Source organism: Mastomys coucha, unplaced genomic scaffold (genome assembly GCF_008632895.1).
Source record: "Mastomys coucha isolate ucsf_1 unplaced genomic scaffold, UCSF_Mcou_1 pScaffold20, whole genome shotgun sequence".
NCBI classification, from domain to species: Eukaryota; Metazoa; Chordata; class Mammalia; order Rodentia; family Muridae; genus Mastomys; species Mastomys coucha.
The window spans coordinates 1231246-1243248 of NW_022196903.1; the positions used below are offsets into that span (position 1 = coordinate 1231246).

At 40.9% G+C, this 12003-nt stretch overlaps 1 protein-coding gene across 4 annotated transcripts in view; it reads right to left on the bottom strand.

Annotated features, from left to right (window-relative positions):
* Positions 1–4153: 4153 nt before the first annotated feature.
* Positions 4154–12003, bottom strand: part of Sgce (sarcoglycan epsilon) — a 72789-nt gene continuing 64939 nt past the window's right edge. For 2 of the 4 annotated variants that reach the window (XM_031381115.1, XM_031381119.1), the window contains 3 exons: positions 7469–7512; positions 6572–6606; positions 4154–4443 (listed from right to left, as the gene is read on the bottom strand). In XM_031381115.1, coding sequence (XP_031236975.1) covers positions 4393–4443; positions 6572–6606; positions 7469–7512 — 130 coding nt within the window. In that variant the 3' untranslated portion in view covers positions 4154–4392. The remainder of the gene's footprint in view (positions 4444–6571; positions 6607–7468; positions 7513–12003) is intronic. The other 2 variants (XM_031381116.1, XM_031381117.1) reach the window with 1 other exon arrangement.

Here is a 12003-nt window from a genome sequence, read left to right on the forward strand (position 1 = left end):
ACAGTTAGTTTTCCTTTAACTGGCCTTTCCTGGCAGCTGTGTTGTTACCTTTTTGGAAAACATTCACCAGGCACGTGCATCCTATTTTCTTGGAGAAATAGAATACCACACTTTGGCTGAACACCACCCTGGAATGGTCACATAGAGAACAGGGCGTCCATAGGCTCTCATTGTGTCAATGACCTCCTCAGTCATCAGGCCCCATCCATAGCTCAGCACCTCGTCTCTACTCCGAACTTTACATTCAAATACCCACTTGTTTGCTGTTCTTGGTTTTCTGAAAAGAACCTCAGGTCCATGATGCATAAGATAGAACTCATATTTATTTCCTCAGCCCTGCTTATTGCCCCTGACAGAACCAGCCCCTTCCTGTTCTGTACCACATTTTCCAAAGTATAGGTGTATCAGTGCTGCTGCCCTTTACTTCCTAAGTAGCTTTTGAGTCCCCACCACTCTTGGACATAGCTGATGCTATTATTTGTCCATGTATGTCTAATGGAGCCAACTGTTCTATTCACACCCACTCTGCCACTGCTCCCCATACTATTGTTACATTACTTGCATAGGTATACAAAAATACAACATCAATATCTTTAAAACCCTTCAGGCTTTATTTTTCTGCCCTTAAGTTCACACAAAAATCAGTCCCAGAGACCTGGTGGGTCTGCCTCATACCTCACCAGCATCCCTTGCTTGTTTTTCACACTAGCAACACTGGAGTCTCTGACAGAATCCAATACCTCTTGTCACCACGAGGTTCTGAAAGCCTTTTCATGTCACCAGGAACTTCTTCATGGAAGCTGCTCCTTCCTTGCAGAGCAAATGAGGAACTCCTGAGACAAGCATGTTCCATAAAACCAATTACTTTCCCACATATGGGTCATCATGACTGCACTTTGGCCTTTACATGTGTAGCTACTCGATTAGCATCTGCTTTTCTTTCTAGAATGTACAGCAACATAAGAAGTGTCAGTATCTAGTCAGGGTCATCACTGTATCTCTAGAACATTGATTGACTCCGATTAATTTATTGGCCGTTAAAAAAATAATAATAAGCAAGTGGTAAGCATGTTCTAGAGAAGTATTCACATGCATATCCATCTTGGGATATTTTTTTAAAAAATGTCACCCATCCTCTCCATTGGGATGGTCAAACATACAAAGTGTTAGTTTAAATCATGGGGTGGGCATCCCCAGGGTCACATGGCTTCTCCTTGCTTTGGCTGTACTCAAAGGTATTGGTTTAAATAGTTTCTAATTTTCTAAGTATTCTCTTAGCTCCAAACCTAGCCTCAACACATTTGCCCAGATTCATTATTCTCAGGGCAGGCTTGCAGATGTGCAATTTGCTTATGTGTGTCTGGATGTGTGTTTTAAATTACTTAAAAAAATTTTTTTATTTATTCACTTTACATCCAGATCACTGACCCCCTCCCAGCCAACCCCTCTCTCAATCCCTCCTTCCCCTACCCTTCCCTTCTCCTCTGAGTGGGTGGGGGTCCCCTAGGTATTCCCTCCTGGTCACTCTCTCTCTCAATCCCTCCTTCCCCTACCCTTCCCTTCTCCTCTGAGTGGGTGGGGGTCCCCTAGGTATTCCCCACCCTGGCAAGATGTGACATTTTTAATGAGCATTCTAACATAGATGTTTTGAAGCTTCTAGTTGTCTTAGTACATGTGGTCCCTCTAACCATTGTTAATAATTCCTTGTTGTTCACTGTCAAATCCCATTATCAGTGTCCATAAAGAGGTGATAGGTTCAGAAACAATATCAGAGGTTTTGTGGGAACCAGTGTTAGGAGGGTCAGTGTGTTCAAGGATTATGCTCCTTTGGTCAATTTTAGAGAACCATGGGCATGGGGTCTGTGGAATGATGGGAAATCTCACAACCACAGATACATCAATGAACCAAGAGCATTCCTTAAAAAGAATTAATCTCTTATACGATGACTACACTTGGGAGGATGGAGGATACATACTGTCTTGGGATATCTGGACTCTAAATTCAAGGTTAATTAAATCTTCACAAATATAGAACACTAGTTTTAGGACAAGGCTTTATCATAGCCAGCTGAAAAGGTATTTTAAGTTTATTTCCTCACAAAAGGATGCATAGAGACCTTCAGTTTATGGAAGAATACCCACTCCAAAAAAAAACCCAACAAACAAAAACAAACAAACAAACAAACAAACAAAAACACTCAAAACAAGGGTCATTAGGGTATTAGCAACCAAAGGGAAACTTCTGGGCTTTACCTCTCAGAGTTTTACATCAGAGGGAAGATTGCTTTTGTAGATAGATTTTTAGAGATTAAGGTTGTTGACAATGTGTAAGGTTCCGGACAATGGTCAGTGCAAAGATCAGTGTTATCTCCAGATGCATTTCCCAAATCCCTCCATAGTTCTTTACAAATAAGTAATTTTATTGACTCCCAATCCACAATTCTTTGTCAATTATACCTTACCCTACTCCTGCTCACTTAGTGAGCAGAAAACTTGGATTTCACTAACAGAACTAGCAGTGTAACCCTGTCTCTATGCCACAGCCCCAACCTTTAGAGTCTAAACTTAATATGCATACAATTGCCAGCTGGTCACCACCAACGAAGGGTGAGTAGCAATGCCCTGGTTGTCTTAGAAGAAAAAGAGATCTATCTTTAAGAAATAGAGTACCTTGGCATATTACTGTATGCCTGCAATCCTGGCCCTTGACAGGTTGAGGCAGGAGGATCGTGAGATCCAGACCAGCTACACAGGAAGATGTTGTTTCCAATTAAAAAAGAAGAAGAAGGAGGAGGAGAAGAAGAAGAAGAGGAAGGGGGGGGGGGGGAAGGAGGGAGGAGAGGGAGGAGGAGGAGGAAATTAAAGAAACAGAAATCAGCATACACTTACACAGTAAGTCCTAAGAAATCCTGATGAGTACAGGGAGGTGTTCCAATGACATGATGGAGCATTCCCTCTACATGGAAGATAATGTGTTGTATACAATAAAGAGAATACTTTGGATTTTGAAATGATATATAGATATATAGATATAGATAGATAGATAGATAGATAGATAGATAGATAGATAGATAGAATTTTTTTTGTATGACATCTGGCTAACTACCAGGTAAACCAAAAACTTGCCCAGAATAGAGAAACAAAATGTTTTACAGCGGGTCAATCCGTAGGTAAAGCTGTAAGCTTCTGTGACTACAACCATACTGGCCCTTGACCCATAGCTTCTTGGGTCACCTTAAAACGATAGACCTCAAAATCTCAGAGGGCTCTAATCGACTTGTGTCACATGACACATGGCTTCACGGGAATGAAATACTATGACTCCATCAGATCAAACTTTCATTCCCAGTTAATCCCTGGAAACAAGGAAGAGTCAAGGTGGGATATCTGTGGTTTAGGAGAAGTGTGTCCCCAGATGAGCAGGTATATTTCTTTGAAAGCAGCTAAAACTGGTTGCCAGACTAAATACTACATGGCAACTAAACAGCTAACATTAAAAACTATAGCAACTGTCTTAATGCCTAAAGATGCAGGATCTGGGAATTAATGGTTCAAAGTAACAAGGAATTATTTAGAAAATACTACATGAGCTTATCTCATCTTTATCTGACTTAGCTCAATTACTAATGTTAATTTTCTAAAGGTCTTCTCTAAGAATACCTTCTTTCAAAGGGCTAGTAGCTGGTATCCACCATGACCCAACAGTGGTGGAGCCATGAAACAGAAGAACATTGGATGAAGAAGACACCAAGCCTGGAACATAAAATTTCCCATGGCAGACACTGCAGGGCTGATTTAAAGCCCTATTAGTAAGTGTTCTCTCTTTGTGGGACAGACCCTGGCTTGCAAACATCCCATTATAAAGCCAAGTATACACCCTGGCCTGCCCTACATAAACTGGGCATGTTCTATTCTCTGTCAAAAAAACCACTATGCTCACTCTAAAGCACTCTCTAAAATACAATGAAACAAGAGGCGCGACAGTCTGCAGGAGTTAAAGCATTATTTAAATGGGTTGCTCACTTGGAACACAATTCATAAGAAGCACTTAATAAAAAAAAATCCTGTTGAATGACCCCGCTCCTAGTGACTAATAGATTTCTACCACACAGGAGGCAATCAAATACAGTTCTGAAAGAAATTTTACCACACGTTAGATTTCATTAATATTTATTTTAAAGATCACTTTTTATTGTAACAAATATAAAGTCATTGATGTCTTATAAATTTTCAAAAATGCTTTAAGTACAAAAAAAATACATTAGTAAATGAGAGATATGTCATAGTATTTGGTATGTACTTAACACAGTCAACATGCATAACCGATGTCAGGAAAGCTCATGCATTACTGGAATTAGTGAAAGGGGTGAGACATAGCTGCTGCACTGCTGATTATAAACTCATTGCTTCAGTCAGCTTTCTTTCTTCAGGGATACCATTTACCTGTGACCAGGGTGACAACATGAACATGAGTTAGGCAGAATACGGCACGCTTAGATCTTGAACATAAGACTTATCACAAGACAGCCTCTCTTTTAAAAATATGTACAATATTTATATTTTATTATTACTAAATTTTCAAGTTAACATACAAAGTGGTGGTTGGTGGTATGTCTCAACACATGTAAATCTTGGATTTTGTTCATATTTGTACTTTATCACCTTTATTTTAATTCTCCTTTCCTTTGGTCTGGTTCCAAACAGACTCGTTTCTGCTTTATGTTGCATGTAAGACATATACATATGTGCATTATATCACATGTATCTTATACCATATCATATGTATCAATAGGACACACACATATATGTATATATGTCATATGCACATATATGAAATCTAGATTGCAAGGAGAACTTTTTTACTAACTTAATTTAAAATAATTATTCTACATTATTTTTCTGTGTTTGGTTTTAAAAAAAGAAAGGAAGGAAGTGATTAATACTAAATTAGTACTCCTTTTCCTGAACTAGGCTACGATGTTTTATTTTCTCAAAAAGCCTGAAAACTTCTCTCATAATAAACAAGCAGAATGAGGTTGACTGCGGGATGTATGACTGTACCTTTTAACGGTGGCTTCAAATCTACCCCATGTGTCGGAAGGGCAGAGAGAATTCGAGACCCTGAAAGAGCATCAAGCCTTGGACCTAGTCCAGAAGGTAGTGCTATTGTCTGCCCGTAACTGCTCTATTATCCCAGCCAGTGCTCAAGCCGAGCAATACAGCATCACCAGCTAGTTCACTTGCTAAACTTTTGATGGGAATTTAAAAGAAAACTGCTAACTGCATGAAACAAGCTGCAAATCAACTTTGAGTTGATAAAGTCCACATAGGCAGCTATGAATAAAATGACTTGCTCTCCAAGAGACGACCCGCGGGCCCCCATCACCCTTATAAAGAAAAAGCCCATGGCTGTTTCACAATAATCATGTAGAGATCAGCCCCTCCACACCGAGCTGAGATGAACAGGGTGACAAGCAGGGCAGCTCAAAGGTACTCTTGAAAACACACAATAGGCCTTGCAGATGCAACAGAATAAACTGAAAGCTCAGAAAAACAACATCTTCATCTAAGAGAATAGAGGGAAAATAAAGGCTCTAACTGTCCTTCGGCTCCCTTCCCAGGAGGCCTAATGCCACTTAGTTTTAAATGTTTGGGAGGCAGAAAGAACCATCTCTCATAGTTAACACAGACTGCTCTGGTGGTCTCTCCCTTTCACACTCAGGCTCACGGAGAAAACAGTGACAGAAAACCATCTAAGAGGAGATAGTACCCTCTAGTCTGCAACATGAGTCAACGTGCAAAAGACATAAGGAAACAAGAGAGTAGTCCTAACCAGAAAGAGGAAATCTTTCAACCGAAATGCCGGTTCCCCAAAAATCTTTTTCGAAAAATACTGGGAAAAAAATGAGGTTGAGCAGCCAACAGACCCCCCAGGGGAAGCCCTTTCTCATCAGGTGTACTCAGCTCTGTGTGCTTCTTCCATCCAGGAAAGCTGCCCAGTACCAAACACAGCACCCCAACATATCAAACAAGTATCATCATCTATCAAACAAGTATCATCTACTGATTCCATCTCCAACAGCACCTATTCAAGATGTCTATTCTCCTAGTAGGCAAACAGTTAAAGAAAAAAATCTAGTTTTTCATAAGTCTCAAAAAATATTTACAGTTTTCCTAGAAATTTTGTGACTTCTACTCATCGCATGCCACAAGTGAGCAAGAATCAGAAAGCTGACATCTCAGGAGAGACAGACCTCCGTGGTTAGAGAAAGGTGCTGTATCAGTTTTGTTACAGTAGTGTCCCTTTAATTTTTTTCTCTTTAAAAAGATGGGCATGAAATTAGAGGTGAGAACTTGAAAGTTTTCCTCTTTCAGTGACGAATATTTATAACTGTTTGTTTCTTCATCCATCTCATGGATGTTTACAGAAGCGCACAACTCATCAATATATTGAATGGTCTACTTGAATCACATTAGCATTTAATTAAATGAAGCAATCAAAACCCTAGGAACAACTCTGATGAACATCATCATATAATTAAAATCTGATGAAAAACTTTATTATACTTGCCTCAAATCTTTGAAAAGTTGTCAAACGAAAATCTCCTTAAATTCCCGAGAGCAGTAATAGAGGAGATAATTCTGAATGAAAACATCCAATACATTTCTACATGTGGCTGGCATTTTTTGGAGACTAATTTAATGGCTTTTCCCACCACAAAGCCACTATTCATACTTAGAATTCCACACTCAACTTACATTTTTAGAATTTCTCTTGCTTTCCAAAAGAGGGACAAAGACATTACTGGTTGCCTGGCGATTAGAACTAGGAGCCAACCACTAATTAGTAGACAATCGTGAAGAAGTTAAGAATGAATGAAATAATTGGCTGTGGAAATTTTTTAGGGACACTTGAAAGAAATGAACTTAAAGAAAGCAAGTCTTGGGGAAACACAACAGCCCGCGGAGATTTGTCCACCATCTTGTCCTTACTGGTCATATTCTAATGGCTTTTAAAAGCAGCTTTAAAACCAGGCTAACCATTTCTCATTGATCGCCCTGAAGGCTCAGCGATTAGTCACAAAGGTTGCCCTTTGTGAGAGTCAGTTTCAACCTGCTCACTTACTGAGACAAATCCTGGTCCCAACCAAGCTAAAAATCTTTTATACCAAGGGGAAGAATAGGGGAGTTCTCATGTAGAAAGAGGGTTGAATTCAGTCGTTCTTAATTAGACGAGACCTCCACGGAGGCTGCTCCTTTAAGATCATTTACCCTTTGTTTGTCGTTCTGATGCCAATTTATGCAAGTGTAAGCCATTACTCTGAGCTTCTCAGTTTAATTAAGGAACGATACAACTGTTTTGCCTTCTGTGATGAAGACAAAAGTGTCATCAATTATAGAGTGCTATGACAATCTTTTACTATTTTAGCTTCATCCATAAACATTGAATTAGCATCTTAGTACTCACCTGTAGTCTGCTGTTGAGGAATCTGAGTCTGGTGTGGCAAGTTCCTAGAAATGATTAACATTATTGAGTAAAAATGTGTTTACACAGTGGTAAACAGAGACCAAGACACATTAGGATGGAAATCTGCTCAGAGAGGTAGCACCCAGATAACAGGCTGAGCTTCTGCACCCCTCTCTGGAGTTCATACATAAGGAAACTGAAGTCCAAGGAAGACAAATAGCAATCTTTGATAATGTCCATGAAATTCCTGTCACATAACAAAACTCCCTCATGATTCTAAGACACAGGTCTTATTACTTTTTCTATTTTCTTACACGTGGGAACAGACTTAGAGTTCAAAAATCAAATAGCTAAAAACAGTGGATAAAGATATAAACCTGGCCGGGTGGTGGTGGCACACACCTTTAATCCCAGCACTTGGGAAGCAGAGGCTACCCAAGTAGAGGCTCAGGATTTCTGAGTTCGAGGCCATTCTGGTCTACAGAGTGATTTCCAGGACAGCCAGAGCTATACAGAAAAACCTTGTCTCAAAAAAAAAAGAAAAGAAAAAAGAAAAAAAGAAAAAAAGAAAGAAAGAAAGAAAAAGATATAAACTCAGTGATGCCAGCAATTAAGTTACTGATGTGTACAATCTCAAACTAGGCCTAGATCACAAAACAGGTATGTATCCATGCATATGTGTCTATGTGTGTACACATATCATCATATCATACAATCATTACTGGTACGTTGTAACAGCTTTGAAGGCCCATCACCACCTTTATTCACTAAACATGCTATGTTCATGCCAAAAAAGGCAATTTCCCTTCCTGGACTAGTAAGAATTTCGAGTCCCCCTTGGCCTTTCTCTTTCTGTTCCCAAAGTCAATCACTGGGATGTTTCTCAGCTTTTGTTAAATTTGTTCCCTTCTTCTACACCTTTATGCCTCCCTTGGAACCTCTGACAGGTCTGATGCATTTCTTCATCCACATCCTTTATCCCTTACAACCCACTCCTGACAGATGACCTCCCAAGACACAGATCTGTTACACACACCTCAATATTTCTTTATATCTATCAGGAAATTCAATTTCTGGCTTCTTTAGTATGTCTTAAGCAGTCAAACTATCTGTACCCTGACACACACACACACACACACACACACACACACACACACACACACACGAGAAAGAGAGAGAGAGAGAGAGAGAGAGAGAGAGCGAGAGCGAGAGGGAGAAGGAGGAGAGGGAGAGGGAGAGGGAGAGGGAGAGAGGTCTTCCCTCTATAGGAGAACCCCATCTGTTTGAAACAAAACCTGTTGGGGTGGAGGAGGTGGAACTCGATGAGCCTGCAGTTGTCTTTGCTTACAGCAGATATACGTTATTTACAAAAAGAGTGTCTATGAGTTTGTGGGCCTACCCGTGGGCCACCACATGGGTGTGGTCAGAAGTCAACCTGCAGGTGCCAGTTTCTCCTTCCACCAAGTGGATCATAAGGACTGAACAAAGGTTATTTATGCTTGGCAGCAGATACTTTTACCTACTAAATCATCTCACTGGCCCTTTAAAAAAATGCATAGAGTGGATACTTATTAGTCTCAGGAGTGAGAGATTTCATATGAATGGCTTCAGTATTGAAATATTTTAATTAAAAAAACTAACACCTTAGGGACCACATCTTTGGGGTCTGGGGAGATGGCTCAGTGAATTAGTCACTTGCTGGACAAGCACAATATCAGAATTCAGATTCCCAGCACCCACATAAATGCCAGGTGTGTGTCAATTTGCTCATAATTCCAGCTCTAGGGAGACAGAGACAAGGGGCGGCCCCTGGAGAGAGAGAAGTAATTAGTCTAGGGATCAGTTCCTTCTGACTGGGAGACTCCGCCTCCCTGAGCAAGGCAGTTTCCAAGGAAGACTTTTTGTATTACCCTTGAGTCTTCTACATGCACACATGCATTCTTCATGTGCCCACATATGGGAACATGCATGTACATATACCACACACAGATTCGGTGCAGAACATAAAAATACACAGGACTTCTACATGTTTTCACTCTCTACGCATTTCCAAATTAGGTGATAATTAGACCACTTAGTATGCATTCAGATGTGCCCGACTGCCATTACATTTTTCTGTATATGGTATTTTGTTGCTCCAATTGCCTTATTAGTAAGAACCATCCTAGTTTGTTAATCACTCTTAGAGGAAAGAAACATGGAATCATTTTTGAATGAATAAATGCAGAAATGAGATACTTGCAAAGACTCAGGTAACAGGCACACATTTACTAACATGTAGATGTATAAATTCTATATCAAATTTTTATATTATTAGCTTATGAAAATATACAACTTAGATTGTAGGTAGAACAAAGCCCAGAGTCAACCTTCTCAAAACAGCAAGGAGTGTCCATGTGTTTTGTTTCTCTTCAGTACTGCGATTCTTTAGCTGAAATCATACAGAGAACTCTGATATAACAAAAAAGAACAAAGGAGCTAGGAATCTTGCCTCCTCTGAATTCTTTGCCTCACATGAAGCCCTAAAATGTGTCAAGGACCCCTCCAAGAAACAGAGTTTGAAAACCCCTCATCTAAATCACTCCCTCAAGGCAAAATTCTTCTGTTCCAAATACAGGGGCTGGGGAGATGGCTTCGTGAGTCAAGTGCTTGTCATGGAAGTATGCAGACCAGAGTTCAGGTTCTCCGAATTTGCGTAATATGCTGGCTGGGTATAGGTCAGTCTTCCGGTAACTCAAGGCTTGGAAGCAGGGGATGGAGACTAGGAATGTGTGAAGGGAACTGGCCCACCCCATACTGAGTGCCAGATTCCAAGGAACACCCTGCCTCAACCGAAGATAGAGGACAATTAAAAAAGATGCCCCGTGTCAGCCATGGGCCTGAGCACATGTGCATATGCACTCCCTGACACACACACACATACACACACCCACTCACAAACACACACACACACACACACACACACACACACACACACACACACACACAGGTCCACCTACATGCACACATCATGCACAATAAAGAAAGAAAAGAAAAAGATACATAATGAAAGAAGTAGAAAACAGCATCTGCTACCTGAATACTGTTTAAGTCTCCAGTCGTTTTGTTTGATTGTTTGTTTGAATTGGTTCTTGCTTACTATGTAGATAAGGCTATTCCCCAACTCATGGAGAGCCACTTGCCTCAGCTGAGTTGTAGGATTAAAGAAGTATGACTAGCCTAACTCATAATCTCTTCTAAATGCCTTTGAGTGATTAAAAAAAAAGTCCCATTTAAAATAGTGTTAAGGAAAATAACAAAATCCATTCTCACCCAAGTTAAGAAAATAATTTAAGCCAGGTGGTGGTGGCGCACGCCTTTAGTCCCAGCACTTGGGAGGCAGAGGCAGGCAGATTTCTGAGTTTGAGGCCAGCCTGGTCTACAGAGTTCCAGGACAGCCAAGGCTACACAGAGGAACCCTGTCTCGAACCCCACCTCCCCAAAAAATTATTTAATAATTTATCACAATGGTTACATCCTCTTTTGCTCTTAGGTTTTAGCTATGCTTATGTGGTTTAGGGAAGGTTTCTTTTGGCTGGTTTGTTTGTTCAGGAGTTTACAGACTGTATTTATGTTGGTTTTCTTCACGAAGGTAAAAAAATTGATTTAGAAGTCATAAAGAGACCAGCTGTGCATTTAACAATGGAAAAGCCCAAGACCTTTACTACACAAGTCAAAATGCAAGTATGCGAGCCCCAGGGAGGAGGGTGGGGAGGAGCCTCCTTTCAGCTCCTCAGGCATAACTGCCTGCTATGGTTCCAGTCCACAATGGAGGCTGCTCTAACACTTTCCCTACATTCTGAAGCACACTTCCTCCTTCTCCATTCGCTCTAGGCACACAGACACCTAAATAACAAATACTTAACCCAACACACGTCAACAACAGTTGCAAGGAAAAGAGGGGAAGAGCCAGAACTGGAGTGCTGTGTCACAGGCAGGGCTTAGCCAGAAACATCAAACTTTTCAAAAGCAGTAGACAAAGGGTACCCTAAATTCAAAATCAGTGTTTTGGATAAGGCCTCTGGAATCCCACACCCTTGTTTGGGCCCCACAGTACATTCTTCAATAAAATACTCTTTAAAAATTAGTGGTCAAGCCGGGTGGTGGTGGCGCACGCCTTTAGTCCCAGCACTTGGGAGGCAGAGACAGGAGGATTTCTGAGTTCGAGGCCACCCTGGTCTACAGAGTGAGTTCCAGGACAGCCAGGGCCATACAGAGAAACCCTGTCTCGAAAACCCAGGAAAAAAAAGTTATATTTTCAGCCGGGCAGTGGTGGCACACACCTTTAATCCCAGCACTTGAGAGGCAGAGGCAGGTGGATTTCTGAGTTCGAAGCCAGCCTGGTCTACAGAGTGAGTTCCAGGACAGCCAGGGTTATACAGAGAAACCCTGTCCCAAAAATACACACACACAAAAAAGTTAGTGCTCAAGCTGGGTAGTGGTGGCACCTTTAGTCCCAGCACCTGGGAGGCAGAGGCAGGCGGATTTCTGAGTTC